This window comes from Dipodomys merriami, unplaced genomic scaffold, assembly GCF_024711535.1.
Source record: "Dipodomys merriami isolate MVZ:Mamm:240054 unplaced genomic scaffold, mDipMer1.0.p SCAF_185, whole genome shotgun sequence".
NCBI lineage: Eukaryota > Metazoa > Chordata > Mammalia > Rodentia > Heteromyidae > Dipodomys > Dipodomys merriami.
The window spans coordinates 2,058,663-2,079,230 of NW_027203215.1; the positions used below are offsets into that span (position 1 = coordinate 2,058,663).

The 20,568-nt window shown below is 42.2% G+C and overlaps 1 protein-coding gene across 1 annotated transcript in view; it reads right to left on the reverse strand.

The window, feature by feature from the left end:
* Positions 1–16,112: 16,112 nt before the first annotated feature.
* The window catches only part of Sqor (sulfide quinone oxidoreductase), a 43,472-nt gene continuing 39,016 nt past the window's right edge, over positions 16,113–20,568 (reverse strand). Inside the window, exons 8-10 of the mRNA XM_070026632.1 lie at positions 19,160–19,227; positions 18,202–18,380; positions 16,113–16,434 (exon numbers count right to left, since the gene is read on the reverse strand). Of these exons, the coding sequence (XP_069882733.1) occupies positions 16,377–16,434; positions 18,202–18,380; positions 19,160–19,227 (305 nt within the window). The 3' untranslated portion in view covers positions 16,113–16,376. The remainder of the gene's footprint in view (positions 16,435–18,201; positions 18,381–19,159; positions 19,228–20,568) is intronic.

A 20,568-nucleotide genomic window follows, 5' to 3' on the forward strand; every position in this document is an offset into this window, starting at 1 on the left:
TCCTGAGAAAGGAGAGCAGGAAGAGTGAAAAGGGGAAGGAAAAGGGAAAGGGAAAGGGGAAGGGGAAGAGAAAGGGAAGGAAACATTGAACTATGAGACTTGAACTTGAGTTTGAGTGCTGGCATAGGGGTGTATTTATATAGTAAGACCCAGGTTAATAAAATTAAAGAAAGAGTCTTGAGTTCAAGTGTTACCTAAAATAGACACCAATTATAATGACTTTCACATATTACTTAACCTTTCCTCAGCTACCGAAAGAGGAAAAGATAAAAGGGGTGGGGGGACAATCTAGCCCAACTATCTTTTAAAGGTCCCCTCCAACTATTTCACAAGGAAAAGAGGTTCTCACAACTGGTCCCTTAGGGCCCAAGGTCAAAGAGGTAATTTGCCCTCTTTTTGCATAACTCCAGACGATCCTGGGATGCCAGCCATGTCCGTCACTGCGTTCATTTAAATTTCCATACTAGCCAAAGGCTTTTCTGTTGGAGCTAGGATAATACATTTACCAGGACATTTTAAGCCATTTAATTGGTATTCAAATTGATGGTCCAGATTCGTTATCCCTCACGGGAATGGATGCTGGATGATGCGCGAGGATACTGAGATATTCCTGCGGAGGGCATGCTTTGAAAAAGCTCTTCTAATCTCATCTCGCCCAGCAGCCTCCCACATAAAATGTTTGATAGCTGACAATTGAACACATCCAACCAGAAACAAATCATCATCGTTAAGCATCACTGATAGGCCATCCACTAAACAGATGTGTAAAAATTGGTGTTGTAATTACCTACAGAAGAGTCGCCAGCAGCGACTGCCCCAGAACATTTTTTCTCAGGCACATGGGAGTATTTTATGTCTATTGCTTAATATGCCAGGAATTGAAGGTACTTTGGCATAAGTGTTTAGCAATCCAACTCTCGGTAATAACCTATTGTGTGTCCAGAGTCTCAAACCAGTATTCTTCCTAATGACTTGTAAGTCCTAAATATTTACCATTCATCTTTGGTTACAATTGTATTTATAAACATCAAGACTTAAGAGTGGGTATTAATACATCCACTTCCCAGCCTCTACTGGTAGCACCCATGGACCCCAAAACACTACAATAAAAGCCCTGCCTTTGGATTTCTACTTACACAGTGTATATAGAACCCTTTATGCTATACCAAACCTTGGAAGTGGATAAGTCACACGCTAAATTGACCATTGATAGGTTTGGAGGGGGGATGGGGGAGGGAACAGTCAATGAAAAAACTAACCACCAAAGGTAGAAAGTGCCAAGAGATCAAAGAAAAAGGTGGACAAATCTAGGGTTTTACAAAGTGAAGTATAATAGAGGCTTACTAAATGGGAGCTTATCTTGGGGCAGCAAGACAGTGGAATCTGTCCACTCTGAGGCAGGAAGAAGTAGTTCATATGTGAAGCTAGAAAAAGGTGAACCACAGCCAACTGGAAAAGGACTTGGGCCCTCTCTGAAGAAAAAAAAAAAAAGAATATGTCAAACATCAGTTGGGAAACAGCCTGGGTATCGGTAGCTGACAAGAGCTACTTGGCTGACTCTCCTAATGTCTTTATTTTCCTCTGGGGCTTGGACTGCATGCCAGAGTCACCTGGCAGGCAAGAGGGCAGTCACAACCAAGATGCCTGTGGTCCTGTTAAGCTGTATTTCCATGAATGGCAAATGAGCGAACTGCCCTCAGCGCTCTCCACACTCCTACCCTCCTCCCAACACATTCAGTGTCTTCTCTGTCCCAGTGACCAACAGTCAGTGGCCAACCTACCAAGAGCGCTGTTACATGCTCTTTTTAAAATCCTTTCAGCCCTATTACCTCTTGAGTCTTCTACTTCTTGGGCTGAATCACCTTCTCCTCCACCATGCTCATATCGGAAGACGTTGAGTCCCTCTGCCTCTCATTCCTTACATCCTCTCTCCTTCTACTTCATCTCCTTAACCGGAACCTACTTTCCTCCTCCACCATGCTCTCCAAGAAAGATCACTGCTTCCACTTTCACCAACTTCAAGACCCAGGAGAGAAAGGATCCACATATCCCTACCTGCTTATTCCTGTTCCCCACTTCCACTCAACCACTTAAATCCATTTGTGCCACCTTCTCCACTTACCCACCACTACCATACACTGGTGCTCACACCTCTCCTGGCCTTTTCCAGAGACTCTCCCCATCTCCCCCGCCATCTTGCCCTTCCATCTCAGGGGAACAGATGACTTTCCCATGTGGATTTTGTACTTGTTTGTTTGCATAGTGTGGCTGACAGATGCTGGTACCCAACTCCAACCCCAGCTGGTTGAGTTAAAAAGCAAATGCCATCTCATGACTGCAAAAGAAAGACATAAAAGCTGAAAGCACAAGCTTCCATAATGTCCCCCCACTTCTTGATCCTGCCAGAAATTCCCCTGCTCTACTAGAGACCCAGACCCACACTGGGAATTTGTAATAGATGTTGTTTATGTAGCTGTTGTGTATTTGCTTACGAAGAAAATATTCTGGATTTCCTACGCCGTTGGTTTTTATTATTGTTATGTCATTGTTGTTATTGTCACTGTTGCTGAGAGTTTTGTTGTCTTGATGCGTGCTGATTCAATTCTTTTTTGTTTACCATCTAGTCCTCTAAATTCAAAGCTTCTTTCCTTTTCTTTTTAGAGTATTTTTTCCTTAATCCTCTTTGTCAAAGTATTAACACTCAAAAGAGCATTCTTAATTCCTTAAGCTTCTACTACTAGCTTCAAACCCATCTCCTGTTATGTTTTTAACACTTCGTTCCTGCAGATTTTTGGTCTGTTATCCTCTTAATCTTTTATCTCTGTCACTTTGATATATTTAACCTCTTACTTGGTTAGTTTTTATTATTTTATTTTAAATCTTATTTATTATCTTGTCATTACTTTTAATTCTGGATTTTTATTTTGCTTTAAAACTTCATTCACAGTTTCCTTTCTTTTCTTTCTTTTTGGAACTTTGGTCTGATTTTAGCTTTAGCTATTCTAACCCTCCTACTTTCCTTTAGTAGTTATACTCTTCTTCTTCCTTTATCCTGGACCTTATTTTACCCAGCTCTTTGTTTTACATTTTTCAATATTAGGCTTTTACTCATTTATTATAATATTTATTCTGTTTCATTTCTTTACCTGTCTCTTAACTAAGTCTCAGTGTTTTTGCTATTCTCTTAATGCTCTCCTATGCATTCACTACTTAATATTTCCTTCCTTTCTTTTCTTATACATTTTTATGACTTGGTTGAAAAACCACTAGCAAGACTAATAAGGAGAGAAAAGTCCCATTTTTCCATTTTCTGGCAGGGACTGGGAAACTTTCCCTCAGGGTGCTCTCCCAACAGCTTCCTCCTGACCCCATACCTCAAGGGCTGATGACACCCTCAGTCTATTTAGAAGACTCAAGAGAATGCCATCTCCATGACTAACAACCTTCTAGTGGGCTGTGGCCACAGTGGGATTACTAAAGGATGCTGGCTCCTAACACCTCTTGTTATTCTATGGATATCCTTTTAAAATTGGGTGAACCGCCTCTGGGCTTGGGATTGCCCCCACGCCTCGGCCAACATTGAAGCGGTTGATTTTAAAAGCCCAGTGAAACCAAATGATGAGAGTTGTTCAAGATAAAGCTGGTGACATTTTTTTGCCAGACCATGAAAGAAATATTTTTCTGCACTTGACATCAGGAATAGAAATAGGGATGCTGGTTCCTGTGAGCTCTGCTCCTATTGCTTCATTGTATTGGCTACGAGGTATCTGGAAGCCAGATATGTGAACAAATGTCAAGCCAGTACCTCAGGCCAGATCAGGTAGGCACCTTGCGTACCAACCTCCACCTCACATAACCTTTCTCTCAGCTGCAGTTTTCTAATCTACTAATTTTATTCCATTTTGAGGTGTTGGGTATATTTTTAAGCATCATAAGCCTCTTATGGAACACAGCTGTTTTTAAGTTACTAATAGTTTATTATCTTTAATAGCTGTGCAAAAGAGTTACCATTAAACAAAGCAGTTTGTGAATACAATGCATCTTCATCAATGTCTTGACTTCTTACCTATGTGACCACAGAAACAGGTAATTCTTCTCTCTCTACCTCCTCTCTCTCCCTCACCTGTGAGATGAACATGGTAGATCTTACCTGATAGGTAACTGTGAGAAGTGAGTGAGATACTGACTCTCTAGGACTTGCATGGTGTCTGGCAGATGCCATGTGCATGATAATCTGAAGCTAACATTAAGGACTTTAAGAAAGAATTGGAAGGGCTGGGAAGGTGGCTCAGTGGTGGAGTGCTTGCCTTGCATGCATGGGGCCCTGGGTTCGATGCCTCAGCACCACATAAGCAGAAAAAGCCAGAAGTGACACTGTGACTCAAGTGGTAGAGCGCTAACCTTGAGCCGAAGAGTTGAGGGACAGCGCCCAGGCCCAGAGCGCAGGCCCCACGGCCAACAATAAAATAAAATAAAATAGAAAGAATTAGAACCATTCAACAAGTAAAATAAAGGACTAAATGAACGTGTTGAGACAGACTTTCCAAAGTTAGCAGCAGCAACATCTGCCAACCGACCTGCTCTTGTGCAAAGTAAACTAGCTATCTAACTGCCACAGGCATCTGTGTCTCCACCTAATTGAACCTGGGCTGGCCCTGTGATTGCTCCAGCACTAAGATACAGCTAAAGTGACTGTGCACATTCTAGGCACATCCTCTAGAAACTCTTACTTCCTTTCAGGGGCCAGTCACCACTTACAAAAGTGCTACTATCCTGAGAACCACACACTATGAGATCTCAAGAGGCCCAGGTCTCCCCCTCCCTCTGTTCTGATGATGGTTACATTCCTGGGCCTAATGCCACAGTTCCTATGGGGGGAGCTCCTCTTTTTCCCAGGAAGCCTTAAGAGTGTTCCCCCTACTTGTCCATGCACGTCAAGTGGTGGAAGTGGCTTCTCACTTCAGTCATTCTGGATGCCTTGCCATCTCTCTTTATCTCCCTTGTCCCTGCCTTTACTCCTGTTAGGCTGAGTGGTTCTCTACAGCTTCATCTCTTTGGTGTGTTATTCGTTAAGAATCAGAGGCCTGACTGACTGATTCATTCTTAGTCCAAATACTCAGCCTTATTAAGACCTTTATTTGGAACACACTGACCAGGAATTACTGACCACTCAGTTACCAATTTACCACAGTTCTGAAACACAGAATTTAAATGTAAATAAATAAACAAAAAATCATTGACTATGCAGAAAAATGATTTAAAAAGTAGCGTAATTTTATATGTTAATACTATCAGTAGGTGGAGGATTCCTAGGATCCTATATTGGGAAGAATTGTAGGACTACATCTGGGCTCTACAGGGATGGGTTTATACTCAATTAGTACTGTCTGTACAGAGTGGAGAATAGCAATATTTAAAACACAAATGCACTTTAGACTGTGTTTTTGCAGTCTGTGTTTTTAGTATTACTGTTTATATCATTATGTGTCATTGGTATTTTCCATAAATTTTTCTCAAATGCAAATTAATATATAATTTTATTATATTTATATACTTATTATATATAATTATTTTACTTTGTGGAAATCTATTTCCATGAGCCAAGAATTTTTTTCAAGGCACCCAGAAGATCAAGGAGCTGAGCTAAACCAAGGCTTATGCCCTTGAATCTATCACAGAGAACTGGCTGAACAAACTAAACTTCAAGCTACAAGGGCTTTGTATGCTTAGAAAGTCTGTATTTCTTTTTAGAAACTTTCTTTAACAACAGATTTCCTCATTTAAATTGCACACATAGCCCTATACACCGTATAATTCTATAATCAATGAACCAACTTTTTTGAATATGTACGTGACACAGTATAATTCTATAATCAATGGACCAACTCTTTTGTAAATGTACATGACACAGTATAATTCTATAATCAATGGACCAACTCTTTTGTGCATGTGCATGTGTGTGTGTGCGTGTACATGTGCGTTGGTACTAGGGCTTGAACCTAGTCAGGGCCTAGGCACTAAATTAAACAACTCTTTTCACCTCCACAATCCCAGTGACTAACCCAATCTAGGCATTTAACTATGAGACCTCTATTGCCAACAGGAGGATTCATCCCAAGGAACAGGAAAAACCAAATGGTCCAATGGTTTAGCCTTTTGCTTTCAAAAGACAAGGTCCAGGTTGAATGAGTGTGACTGATTGACATCAGACCACACTGCAGGAAGAACTGAATCAGAAATATCAGGAGCTTGGCACAAAAATGTTACTTCAATTGGGCTACCTACTCCAACGCTTAACAACATCATCTGGAACATTCCCCCTGAAGGATGATGCAGCAAAAGGGGAGAAAAAATGAACAATTCACCCTCACTTTAAGATCCTCAGCCTTTATATCATATGTGTCATATGTATATATATATACATATATATCATATATATATATATATATCAGCTGTCATTGAAGATTTTGAATAGCTCAAATAACAAAAATTGATTACACACAGTTCTGGAGGCTAGCAGTCTAAGATTCAGGTGTTGGCAGATGGGGTTTCTTCTCAGACCTTTCGTCTTGGCTTGCAGATGGGCCGTTCTCTTTCTGGGTCTTCATTGGCCTTTTATCTAAGGGTACACATCCCTTGTGTTTCTTCCTGTTCTTATAATGACACCAGGCATATTGAAATAAGTCCCCGCCATTATAACCTCATTTAACTTTAATTATCCTTTCAAGGTCTTGTTCCCAAATATAGTTGCACTTGATAGGGGTGGAAAAGGGACCCCATTCAATGCATCACAGCCTAGAATTAGGAAGCATCACACCCATTAAAGTTGTATTGGCTATAACAAGTTACATAACTTGGAGGTCTAGAAATCATCATGTCTACATGTGCCAAGAATGAAAGGAAACCCAGATATTGGAGAGCTAGCTATCTCAACCTCAAAAGTAAGACAAGAAGATTCTGGGGGAAAAAAATATGCAATTCGGAACACAGACTAGAGTGATAGGAAAGGGTAAAGAAGGAAGTGAGGACAGTAATTAACAAAGGATCACTATTTGTGATTATGTGGATAGGACCACAGGAAGTAGTATTGAGACTTATTTCCTCACATCCACCCCCCCTGAATTAGAACAATAATTCCCCCAGCACCCTGGAAACAATTGGAAGCTAAATCGGTTCTGGGGGTCCAGATTTGTTCCCATTGGAGTAAGCACTCTATCTACCAGCACTGCCAATCTATGCTAACCTCCCTTTCCTCTGTCATTTGCTATAGATCTGTTACCCACAGTAGCCAACACAAAAGACTGATGCCCAAATAGGCCCCTGAGATAGTAATTATCTGACTACTCTAGTGGACAGCCCAGTGTTCTACACACTCACATGCAACTCCTGTTTCTCAAGGACCTAGAGGCAGAGAGCACAGATGGTGACGGTATGGAAGAAAGAGATTCTTCTTCAACCATTCTCCTGACCTGTGAGATAGAGAGACTGAATTAAACAACTCAAGATTTTCCCACTGGCCAGGGCAAAAATGATACTTTCAGGCACAAAAAGGTACCAAACATGTCAACTCAAGGAATGCCATGGAGGGAGGGAGGGAGAGAGAGAAAGAGAGAATCTACGATCAATCAATAGGAAAAATAAATTCAACTTTAATAACTTCATTCTAGAAATGTGATGGGAAGTGTCATCTCATTTTCTTCAATGCAAGAAAATATGAGAGACACTCAAAGTCAGGCATGCCTGTAGAGAATGTGTTTAGGGAATCAGAATTGTAATAAACTGGGAGGTCAGCTAACCCACTGTTCTAAGGAGCTCTTCAGTTCTTTCAATCTTCCATGCTCAAATTCTGTACAAATAAAACAAATTCATTAGATGAAACCTGAAACTTGCCATTTTAATTAAGGAATCTGAGATCCTGCAGCTCAGCTAACAAATGACATGCTCAGTGCCCAGTTTTCTGCTATGAGAAGACCTGCATCCACAGCACTACAATTGTGCGGCTAGACCTATTTTCCTCGGTGGCAGTCATGGTTTCTAACAAAGAAGGAGCTTGGATGTCTTGGGGATGGGATGGGGGCAATAAAGACCTTGCTCAGGTCGGTGGCCACTTTAAAGGACAATATTGGATTTAGAAATTGTGCCCCATCAGCTAAAACACTGAGCAGCCATGCGGCTGACAAGGAAACTGAGAGACTTCCAATCCAAACCCTGTACCTCCCACACGCCAGCAATGTGAAGCTAATGTAGTTTGTGCTTTCAGGTACAAAACCCAGAAGCGATGCCCAGGCAAAGGCTCGGGGAGAAACACCTTAGGGTCATTTTCACAGCCTCTGGGCATCATTCCAAAGCCTAGCCCGGGACATGATCTTCCCTACTACAGTGAAATGCTACATTTGAGCACAGAACGGCTGACCCTCCGTTTAGGGTCAGAAATCAGCTAATCTGTTTCTCAGACTTGCTCCATAAAAGCTGAACAGATAGATTAGGTTTAACTAAAAAGATGCCAGGCTCCATCTCTTCTCCAAAAGGAAATCTTAGAAGACATTGGTACAGCCAGGCAGAGCACCGGGTACACAGCGCCACCTACAGCACAGTGGGAGTAACTGCTCACAGCCCTCTTCCCAGAAGCACTGGAAAAACACCTTTTGCTACCTGTGAAAGTCAGAAAGCATCTGAGTTGGTATTTAAATTTGGCAGGAATCGTGTTTGACAGTAGGTGTGTGTACATATATACATATATATATCATATATATATATATGTATATATATATATATATATATATATATCAGAGAAGGCTTTGATGGTCATATGAGTTGTCAGTTTGGGTTTTTTGTTTGGTTTGGTTTTTCCCTTGCTTTAGATTAACAGAATTGATTTCTTGGAGTTTTTTTTTTTCATTCAAAGGGGTTTCAATTCAACACATCAGCTTCTGAGTATAACACATTTTGATCAATGTCACCCCTTTCCATCATCTTCGCCCACGTGTCCCAATCCTACACATCCCCTCAACTTACCTGGTGTCATCTTCACCTATTTATATTGAACATTAAGACTGTATACACCAATTCTTCCTCTGTTTGTCGTCCATAGCCCCCCATTATCCTCCCCACCACCCAACAACATATTTTAGCTTCCTGGTATTCATTTTGACAGAATGATTTCTAACACAATGTTGATCTGTACAGGAATTCAACAGGGAGTAAAGCCAGTCAGAAATAATCATCAAGAGCATTGGACGTTGAGATATGATGTGTGACCATCAGTCAATCACCTGCCCTCTCTGAAATTTGTTAAATAAGCCCCTAAGCCCTCAAGCCTTTAAACTTATTGGGGGGCGGGGTTTGGAGTGAGCACAGCTGAGGGCTCTGGAAGGGACCCACAGTTCCCTCTTGCACTAGCATGGGAAAGCTGATTCTTCTCCGTCTCTGTCTCAAGCCATGACCAGCCATCTACTGCGAGATATAAAGAGATGGAAGAGAACAAAAGGACACTCCTAAAAACTCCTACCATTGATACTGCCAAGCATCATCTGTTACCACTTCAAAATAACAAGCTGTAATATATAGCACTCAAAAATGTTTTCTACTGAGTCCTCTCTGTTCAGAGAAGCAAAAGATCTCTGAGTGAAAGAAGACTTCAATGAGGAGGGAACAATTATACTTCAAGTTCAAGCTCAAACATCATGGCTAATAGAAACAATTATATGCACAAAGCTAAGGAAGTAGAAAAGGACTAGAGGGCCCTACATAAAACTACACACACCCGCCCACACATGCACCAGGCAGAGACAGATACACCATCAGCTACACACCATTTCATCCACTCCCCTTATCCTACTTTATTCTTTCTCATATTTATCAGCATGTGTGTGTGTGTGTGTGTGTGTGTGTGTGTGTGTGTGCGCGCGCACGCGCACTTACTTTCTCCATGATAAGCCGAGGAACATTCATCATTCACTGCTATGTTGTCAGTACCTAGATCAATGCCTGTAATATTGTCATGCCAGAAGGAAGGAAGGAAGGAAGGAAGAAAGGAAGGAAGGGAGGGAGGGAGGGAGGGAAGGGGAAGGGGAGGGAAAGGGAAGGGAAGAGAAGGGAGGAGAGGGTCTTCCTTTCACCCAATACCAACAAATAAATGTAAATGGAATGATGAAAACAGAAAACCACAGTTTGGTGACCATTGCTAAGGAAGTCCTCCATAATTGCTGAAGGTGATAAACAGATTTGTTGAGGAGCAGGATACTGGTATAATGCCAGAACGCCTCCCTCACAAAGTATTTATTAATCACAATGGAAAAACCAGTCACTTCCTAGTAGAGAAAGCAAGATGACAAAATCTCAAGGTGAGTATGAAAAGAGTCAGCACCAAGCGTCTCCCAATGTGATGCACGAAGACCACAGGATCATTTTGGTGGGATTCTTGCCAAGAAAACATGGCGTGGATCTGGCCATGGGGACACAACAAGCAGACTCGGGTCAGCCCTGAGAAGGAGAGGCCATTCCCTCTGAGCCAGCCTCTGTCGTGCGAGACAGAGTGCCAAGGCAGTGTTCTAGATCAAAGGCAGATAAAGCAGCATCCTGACCAAGTACAGGGTGTTATGCTGGGATGGATTCTGGACAAGACGGGAAAACACAACTTTTTGGTGACAGCTGAGTTCATGGGTCTACAGAATGGATGCATGTTCCAATGTCATGTGTTATTTTTTTTAATTCAGATGATTGTATAGTGCTTATTTTGAAGAGCCCTTTTTTTTTTCCAGAAAAAGAGCCACTGGTGCATTTGAAAGAATGAGTGTCTATAGTTTGCTTTTAAATGGCTCATTAAAAAATAATAATAATGACCACATACAACAGGTTTTATATTTAATTACATACAATGGTATATAAAGCACCCGACACTTGTTTTATCCCCCTTACTAGTCAGTTGTCTCCCACAAAAGAGAAGGGAACAGTGTCTTACCATTCTGACCAGGGTGAAAAAAACTGACCTCTTCAACGTAAGAAGGTAAAGTCTGTATGAGGGCCAAGTTGTCTGACCACTCCCCAACATTTGGATAGAAGCAATAATAATAATAATAATAATAGGCATTTAGCAACGCACCAGTATAGCAGTGGTTCTTTTTGAATGGCAAAACACTTTTTAGCCAAACATCTGATTATAACCCCAGAATATCCCAATGAGGTTGGCAATTATCCTTATTGTTGCTGGTATTTTAACCTTGACAGTTATTCTAATGAAATGCTAGCCCTGAGACCTCAGAATAGAGCTAGATGAATAATAATCAAAATGAAGGCTTATCTATTTAGGGAAAAGGCAAAATCGTACTCATGTACATATACAGAACCACACACACTGGACCCTCGAGGCGTAGCTCGGGCTACGAATGAAAAGATGGGCATCCTTTGAATCCACTGCACATCGAGGCAGTCATGCAGCCGCAGTCCACATTCAGCCCCTACTAACAGACCCAAGGGTCCTAGGAGCCCCCCCCTTGCTACCCCATAAAGCCTCAGACTGAGTTGAGGGAGCCAAAGGTAGCCATGAGCACTGGAGCCACCTGCTTTCACAACACAGATTCAAGAAAATGGAGCTAGTCAGGATCTCTAAGAGAGGAGCTTAGAGGCCATAGTTGAAAACAGCTAATTAGAATGTACCTCCAGGTTTGGAGGCCACAGATCCACAGTGACCCAGCAGCGAGACCCAACATGGATACAGAGAAGGGGTTCAGTGCAGGAAGTAGTCGGGGTCTTTGCCCTCCCGACGCCTAAAATCTGATGGGGAGATCGGGGGTTACAGAAAGCCTTCATGAAGGCTTGAAAGCCATCACCTTTAGTTAGCTGACAGTCAGAAACTAGAGGGGTTACTCACTCACAGATGGGATCACCAGGAAAGACCAACACTACTTCTCAGGGAACAATAGAGAACGTAGACCTACCATGTGGAGGTTCAAGCCAGGGAGAACACCCGAACCAACCTGAAGACAGCTCGAGGTAAATGCTTCCTGTCAATCCCAGCTCACAAAGGTTTCCCAGATCATTCTAGTTTCATCTGCTACGGTATTGACAACTAACATCACAGAATTTATAAAACTCCTGAGTGCAAAACTTTTGCTCTTAAGCATAAAGAAAAAAAATAAGTAAAAGCTTAGACATAAGTAAAAAAAAAATCTTAAAAAATTAAGTAAACTAGCATAATTTTTACGAAAAATTTTCATCCTACCTACAGACCATACTCAGAAAGCCTCTCTGTCCCCTGAAATAAACCAGTAAGGTTTATTGGCCACAGACAGGTAAAAGGGGATGTATTTTTGTGAAGTTCCACCACACACACACACACACACACACACACACACACACACACACACACACACACACACACACACACACACACACACACACACACACACACACGTCAAAGTGTGTGTGGAAAAGCCAGGCCCACAGGACAAATAGAAAAGGGAAGTGCGCCCTCATGTGGCTATGGCCTGAAAGGTCACTTTCTAGCCACAGGACCTGCACAAGTGACTTCATCTTCAGTCCTCCATAAGACACAAATGCCCACTCTTACGGAGATCCTGAGGATTCAATAAGGAAATTTAAAGCCCCGGTCCCAGTTTATGCCTCAAAGTTCCTGTAACTACGAACATATTTTTTACCACGATTGTGATCATTTGGGCTGGACAGGCTCACCTAGCAGGAAATGGTTCTGCTTTTGACATCTCAGAATTTAACCAAAATGACGACACTTAACCTTGACTTTATTTTGTTCTCTATCGTTGCCCTAACCTCACCTACTGAACACATCAGCCCCACATCTCATTTACTAGCTCATCACCCCAACCGTCATGTCTCACTCTACAAGAGTAATTAGAAATCAGTGTTAATCAGCCTGTGACTACTTGGCCCATAAATGCCTCATAATTAAATATGAGGCTGGAGGAAAATAACAAGATCCTACCGTTGGATGCTTCTGTGCAGTGGTGAGCATGAGCCTGTGCACTGTCTCACTTACATCCTCCTTTGTCTGAGGGATGTTTGCTGAATACTTCCAAGAAGGAGGCAGGAGGAGGGAACCTAGGCTGTGGGGCAGCACGAAATGTCATAAACTCAAAGGGTTCATGCTATGGCTTGGAAGTGACCCCAGAGACCCATGTATTGCAGACTTGGGAGTCTAATGACCGGGGTCATCTTGAGATACTGTTGGGAGATGTTGGGACCTTCAAGAGGCTGACCCTAGTAGAAGAAAGATAAATCACTGTGGGTGGGCCCTTGAAAAGGATACTGGCACCTCAGACCTATCCTTACTCTCTCTGCTTCCCAGATACTAAGAGGTAAGCAGCTTACTCCATCACCTATCCCTGCCATAATATGCTGCCTTTACCATAGTCCCAAAGCAATGTAGACAACTGATCATGGAACCATGAGCCAGAATAGTTTCTCTTTATAAGCTGATTGCCTCAAGTATTTTGTCATAGCAACAGATGACTAATACACTTAAGCAACAGAAATTTTTCTCATAGTTCTGGCTGTTAAAAGCCCAAGATCAAAGAATCTGCTTTATCAGATAATAGTAAGAACTCTTATCTCTCTGTCTCTCTCTGTCTCTCTGTTGCTGTCTCTGTCTGTCTCTGTCTCTGTCTCTCTATGTCTGTGTTTGTCTGTCTGTCTGTCTGTCTGTCTCTCTCTCTCTCTCTCTCTCTCTCTCTCTCTCTCTCTCTCTCTCTCTCTCTCTCTCTCTCTCTCTTTGTCTTGTGGGGCTTGAACTCAGGACTTGGGTGCTGTCCCTGAGTTCTTTCACTCAAGGCTTTGAGCCACAGTGCCAATTTTCTGGTGGTTAACTGCAGATAAGAGTCTCATGGACTTTCCTGAGGGCTGGCTTTGAACCAAAATCCTCACATCTCAGTAGCTAAGATTACAGGTTTGAGCTAGGATTATAGGCGTGAACCACCGGTGCCTCGCCCGACCAAGTACTCTCTAATTGCATCCTCACAGGCAGAGAATGAAAGCCCACTGTTGTGTCTTTTGTAGTAAGAATACTAATTACTGGATCAGGAACCTACCCTTGAAAGCTCACTTAATTACTTCTGCATGGACCCTATTTCTAAATACATGCATACCGGGGCTCAGGCTTTAACGTAAGAATAGGACACCAACATTCAGTGCATTCAATTGCTATGTTGTTTTCACAGTCAGTTTCAGTACCCACAATATTGCCTGTGCACCTAAGAACTATTAGAAGGCATCCCTAACTTAGATGACCGATCTTTAATTAGGTGTAAGATGTCACAGTAGTGTGTAACGATGGATCTGTAAGCTGAATATTACCAAATGAGGGAAGCAAAGCTAATAACTCATCTTTATAGAGTGAAAAGGCCTACAAGTGAGATTCTTGGGTCTCTTCTCAGATACGAGTCTGGGGAAAGTTTTCTGCCACAATCTTGTCAAGCTTCAGAATATGATCTCTAGTCAACAGTAGGGAGGTTGGTCTGGGGAGAGATGGTGAGTCCTGACTGACCTGGTTATACTAGAGGTCTCAGCAGGTGCGGTCCCCATGCTCTTCTCCCACAGGTTCCCGCACGGGGACTAAGTAACATATCATCTTGTTAATGAAGCCTCCCCCGCTCTCTCCCATCTCCGCCCTCTGTCTCCTACTGCCTCCCCTCCAATTTAATATTCTCACTGTTGCTCTGCTTATTTCTTTCTCTCTCTTTCTCTCTCCCTTCCCACACCCACCTCTGGCATCCAAAAGACTGTGCCTGCCAACAGGGCCCCTGAGCCAAGAGATTGCCAATGTTTTCCAATTCCTAGAAGGTTTTCTTTAAACCTACCGAAGGAAGATTTACAACTGTGTTAGCCTGCGAGCTGGATATTCATCAGCCACAGCAAGAACTGTGAATCCCAGGTTTGGAATACCAATTTCTTTTTATGTCAAAAGTACTTTATGGCTCTTCTCTATGAATAAATCTGATTAAACCCCACTGGACCAGATGGCCATGACTCCACTCTACCGTTGGCAGGGGTTTAGGAATCTAACCTCCCAATGGCCTCCCCTCCTGTCCAATATCCCTCTCTTCTGTACTTCTTCCTTCCAATGATGACACCACAATTCATCACAGTCACCCAAGCCTGGGAGTCATCCAACCTCCAAATCCCTATCCTCACCAGTCTTCCCTGTCTCCTCTACATTCAGCTCTGTCACAACAAAAATCCCATAACACATCCAAGGTCTGACCTCTAACTTTACAAGGCATTGTACAGCCTGTTAGACCTTTCACCTTGGTAGCATTTCTAAGTATGAAATATACACAGTTGTAAAATATCCATTTGGCTGAAACCAAATGCCTACCATCAACTGATTGGGAGAAAATTATTTTGAAGTGACTGCTGGACTTCAAATAAAACTACTTCCTGAAATATGCTGGTTCAGATCCATCTGGATTATGATGACCTAAATTGAGACCAAACTGAACAAATGCCACAAAATCAGAATTCCTCTAATCTGAGTCATTGTATATAAGTTCTCTGAGAAAATCCAATTGGCAAAAGGTTTAGTGGGACAAATGCCTGTGACAGAAAAGGAGGAGGAAAGGGAAAGGTAGCATAGCCCTTCAGACCCACATGCATCGAGGACCCCCGAAGGAGAGACTGCAGGAGGAGAATGGGGGAGGGAGACCTCAGATCACTACAGTGCTGGCAGTTAGACTAAAAGGGATGCAGAGAGACAAAATTGCCCAGTAGAGGAATCCCATATCCTGCAAAACAAACAGGCACCAAGGCCCCATGGAGTTGATCATGGGCTTGGAGAAACCATGACCTCTAGAGAAACAGGATGGAGAAGCCTAAAGGCAGTGTCTAGACTCTCAATCCAACCTACCGTGTCTAGCACTAGAACTTTTAAGCAGTCATGTTCTGGGTTTCCATCCACTGTGTTTAAAGCAATGTCATCTCTGGAATTATTCTTTGCTGTGACTTAATTATGTGTATAAAGTTATATTTAGCTATGGAACACTCAGAGCAGATAGCAAGTTAGTTAACCCACCAACACCAGCCTCTTCTCCTAAGTGTGTTAAGTTTTTGCTCCTACTGGTGAAGGTTAAATTTTCTCATAGAAATCAATCAATGACAAACTTTTATTTGGAAAATAGAAGTCTATTATTTCATGATTTCATTATTTCAAGTCTATTATTTGATGATTTCCAAAAAGTCAACGCCGTCTTGAGCTGCCCATACAGTGGCTGTTTAAAGTACTGAGGTCCTCAAATCCAGCAAGAAACTCCTTACAGGGTTAGGTTCTGAGTCCTTTGTGCCATTTGGGTCATTCAATGACTGGATTTAGGCCCAGAAGCCATCCAAAGAGAACCAGCATCGAGCCATTCTTAACTCATACCCAGATGAAACAACTTCCGCAGGAAGGCTGGTCCTCCCCAGTATCCCCTGCAAAAAATAACAGAAGTTATTGGAGACAAAAGAAACTAGGTGACTTCAGCCATCAAGATATTAAAGGCGAAGCTAGGAATTATACCAAGATTTGCTAGCAAGGTAGTGAGAGCCCTACAGCCTGCATCTTAGCTTAAACACTGACTCCTCCATGAATCCAGACCACTCAGCAAACCTGTAGAAAGCATCTGCCATGTTTAAATTGCTCCTTTCCTTCACTTGTTCATCAATTCCAGGGAGGTCAGAGATTCTCAATTTCAGCTATTGGCATTCTGGACCAGGTACTTCTTTATTCTGATGGCTGTCCTGTGCACTGCAGTAAGTTTAGCACTATCTCTTGTTTCTGCTCACTAGATGCCAAGAGTTTCACTCCAGTTGTAAGAACCAAAATGTCTCCAAATATTGCCAAGTGTCCTCTTGGGGGCAAAACTATCCTTGATTGAAGAACACTGGCATAGATATCCTGAATCAATCAACCTCATGTAATTTATTTTTTTCTTTCTATCCTCTCTCTCTGTCTGTCTCTCTGTGTCTGTGTCTGTCTCTCTGTCTCTCTCTCTCCATCTCCCCGCCCCCTCTCAGTGATGATCCTGGTGCTTAAACTCAGGGTCTGAGCTCTGTCCCTGAGCTTCTTTTTGCTCAAGGCTAATGCAATCCCACTTGAGCCACAGTACCTCTTCCAGCTTTTTCTAAGTAGATAAGAGATAAGAGTCTCATAGACTTTCCTGCCTGGGCTAGCTTCAAACCACGATTCTCAGATCTCAGCCTCCTGAGTAGCTAGGACTACAGGTGTAAGGCACCAGCACACAGCACACAGCTAACTCATGTAACTTGAGTAGAAAGATCACTGTTTTGTTTTGTAACAAAGAGGAATTACTCATTTATATTATCCTATCTATACAGTGCCTACTATCACCTATTCCTGTATGTATCAGCTCAGCCTCCATCTTAGAAGGCAGGCAATATTACTTTCCTCACATCACTTTTGCAGAAAATGAATTGGAGAGAGCTGAAGTAACTTACCCTAGAACACACGGCTAGTCAATGGTAAAAGCATGATTCAGACACAGGTCAGATTCCAAAGCCTGCTTGTGGTTATTTCTATTTTTTCCCTGAATAAAGTCAACGCAACTATAAAATCACAGATGAGAAAGTACTTGATATGGGGAAAGTATGTATTTTATTATTATTAATAATATTTATCCAGGGCTGGGAAGGTGGTTCAGTGGTAGAGCGCTTGCCTTGCATGCTTGAGGCCCTGGGTTCGATTCCTCAGCACCACATAAGCAAAAAGAAAAAAGCCGGAAGTGGCACTGTGGCTCAAGTGGTAGAGCGCTAGCCTTGAGCTGAAGAGCTGAGGGACAGCATCCAGGCCCAGAGTTCAGGCCCCACAACCGGACCCAAAAAAAAAAAAAGTAATAATAATAATATTTATCCAACAGCAAAAGAGAGCCAGAACATGCTAAACAGAAGACTTAATCACTGCTAATAATGAAAAGAAGAAGCTACATCCCTTGTACATGGTAGATTGCCACAACTTTTTCTTTACCCAGGGCAGCCCTCTTTCCTAAGTGTGACTGAGGCTTGGCATCCTTTCAGAGCGCCAGTCATCAACTCATAATAAAATAGCACATAATTGGAACCCATTAGCAAATGTTGCTTTAGGTGGAAGCTGGAAGGCTCCTGGAAACAATCACACCTGCACAACTTTGTGCAATGCAGTAAAAGGTGCATCCTCTACACCAGGACAGGTGATACACTCACCTGAGCATCACATTCCAATACAGGAAAGGCATCAGGTCAGCCTTCATGAAGAACATCGAAAGTCGCTCTTTGCTTTGATCGAAGGGGAAAGTTTCCATTGGCTGAGCTCTGTAGTCAAACTCCGCAAGAATCACACGGTTGTAGCCAGTCACCAGTGGGCATGATGTGTAGCCATCATACTAAAATTGTAAGAAAGACTGAGCTAGGAAGAAGCTTTTGTCGTTGCTGTATACAGACAGTTCAGAATTTATTTTTTTCTGAAGTTATACTTTTTGCATATACTAACATTTTATAGTTAAAAATTGTAAATTATGCCAGATACTGGTGGCTCCCGCCTATAATTCTAGCTACTCCGTAGGCTGAGATCTGAAGATCATGGTTCAAAACCATCCTGGACAAGTCCGTGAGGCTCTCATCTCCAATTAACCATCAGAAAACCAGAAATGGCGCTATGGCTCAAGTGATAGAGCACTAACCTTGAGCTGAAGAGCTCAAGGACAGCACCCAGACCCAGAGTTCAAGCCCCACACAGACAAAAAAAAAAAAAAAAAGATATAAATTATGTCAGCCAACCGCAGTGGCTTACAGCTATAATCCTAGCTACTCAGGAGGCTGAAATCTGAGAATCATTGTTCAAAGTCAACACAGAGAGACAAATGCTAGCTCTTATCCCCAATAAACCAGAAAAAATGCCAGAAACAGAGGTATGTCTTGAGTAGTAGAACATCAGCCTTCAGCACAAAAGCCAAGAACACTGCAATGCTCTGAGTTCACCCACACACACACAAAACACACACAAGAAAATATAAAAAATTTTGTCATGAAAAAATGGCATAAAAGGCTAAAATCAAAATCCTCATATTGGATAAACTAGTGAAATTAGTTTCTACCAAAAACTGTGGGAGAACACTACCTTCACACAGCTTGGGAGGTGGTAATTCTTACTAGGCATACAAACCTTCTTCTTTGGTGTTTGATTCTTCATAATTTGAGAAATTGTTCTGTCGAGTATTCCTGACTGGGCAGCTATAATAGAAATAGAAAAGTCAGAGAAAAAAAACAAAGCACATTTAGCTTCTCCATGAAAATAGATTTACAAACAACTTTAGTATAAACATGTAAGGAGACTCGATTCCTCCATTCTTCCTCTAGATTATAAGTAGAACAATACTCTTCTTACAACTTGAAGATCTGACTCCCAGGAGTACGTAAATTTATCAAAGGCCCACAAAAATGTTTCTCTTGGTTTGAATTGAAAGAGCCAACTCTCTCCAATAGGCTGGAAGGATGGCCCTACCTCAACACATTTCCTGTCTTCTTGGGGACTGATGACATCAATTTGTCTGGGTTCCCAGTAGTTTAAGGTCATCCTGACATTTTTGTGTTGCTGTTTGCAGGTAATCTAGGTTGGTGGCCTTAGATTTTCTTTTTGTTTCTTTCTTTCTTTCTTTCTTTCTTTTGGTCATGGGGCTTGAACTCTGGGCCTGGGTTCTGTCCCTCAGCTCTTCAGCTCAAGGTGAGCGCTCTACCACTTGAGCCACAGCACCACTTCTGGTTTTCTGGTGGTTAATTGGAGATAAGAGTCTCATGAACTTTCCTGCCCACGCTGGCTTTGAACCACAATCCTCAGCCTTCTGAGTAGCTAGGATTACAGGTGCGAGTCATCTGCTCCCGGCTTAGATTTTCCAATCAGGCACAACACTGGGCTTGACTGTCAAAGACACTGCTCTGGTTGAAGCTGGACTAGATAGATATAGATATGTATCTACATTAGTCTTTCCGTATTGTATATACTTGCTTTTTTCAATGGCAGAGTGGAGACACTGTCTTTTTAATTATGAAAATGTTCAAACTTTGTCATTCTTGTTTCAACTATCCCATCACATGTGCTACTTGTTCTCAAAATGTTTTTAGAGCAGACATCCTAACTACTCACCTGCAAATATTCCTTGTGCACATCTCTGATGTATAAAAAATGTTTATAATGCAAGCACAGTAGGATTTTCACATGGAAAAACATTAGCAAGAATTCCTGATATATGGGCTGGGAAGGTGGCTCAGTGGTAGAGCACTTGCCTTGCATACATGAGGCCCTGGGTTCGATTCCTCAGCACCACATAAGCAAAAAAGAAAAAACCGGAAGTGGCGCTGTGGCTCAAGTGGTAGAGTGCTAGCCTTGAGCTGAAGAGCTGAGGGACAGCGCCAGGCCCAGAGTTCAGGCCCCATGACCAGACCAAAAACAACAACAACAACAAAAAAAAAAAAAAAAGAATTCCTGATATCAACTAATCCCAACCTTTGTTCAATTTTGACTAGTGAAGAGTATCCTTTTAAAGCTATAAGCAGTTTGTGGCTCTAGAGATAGAT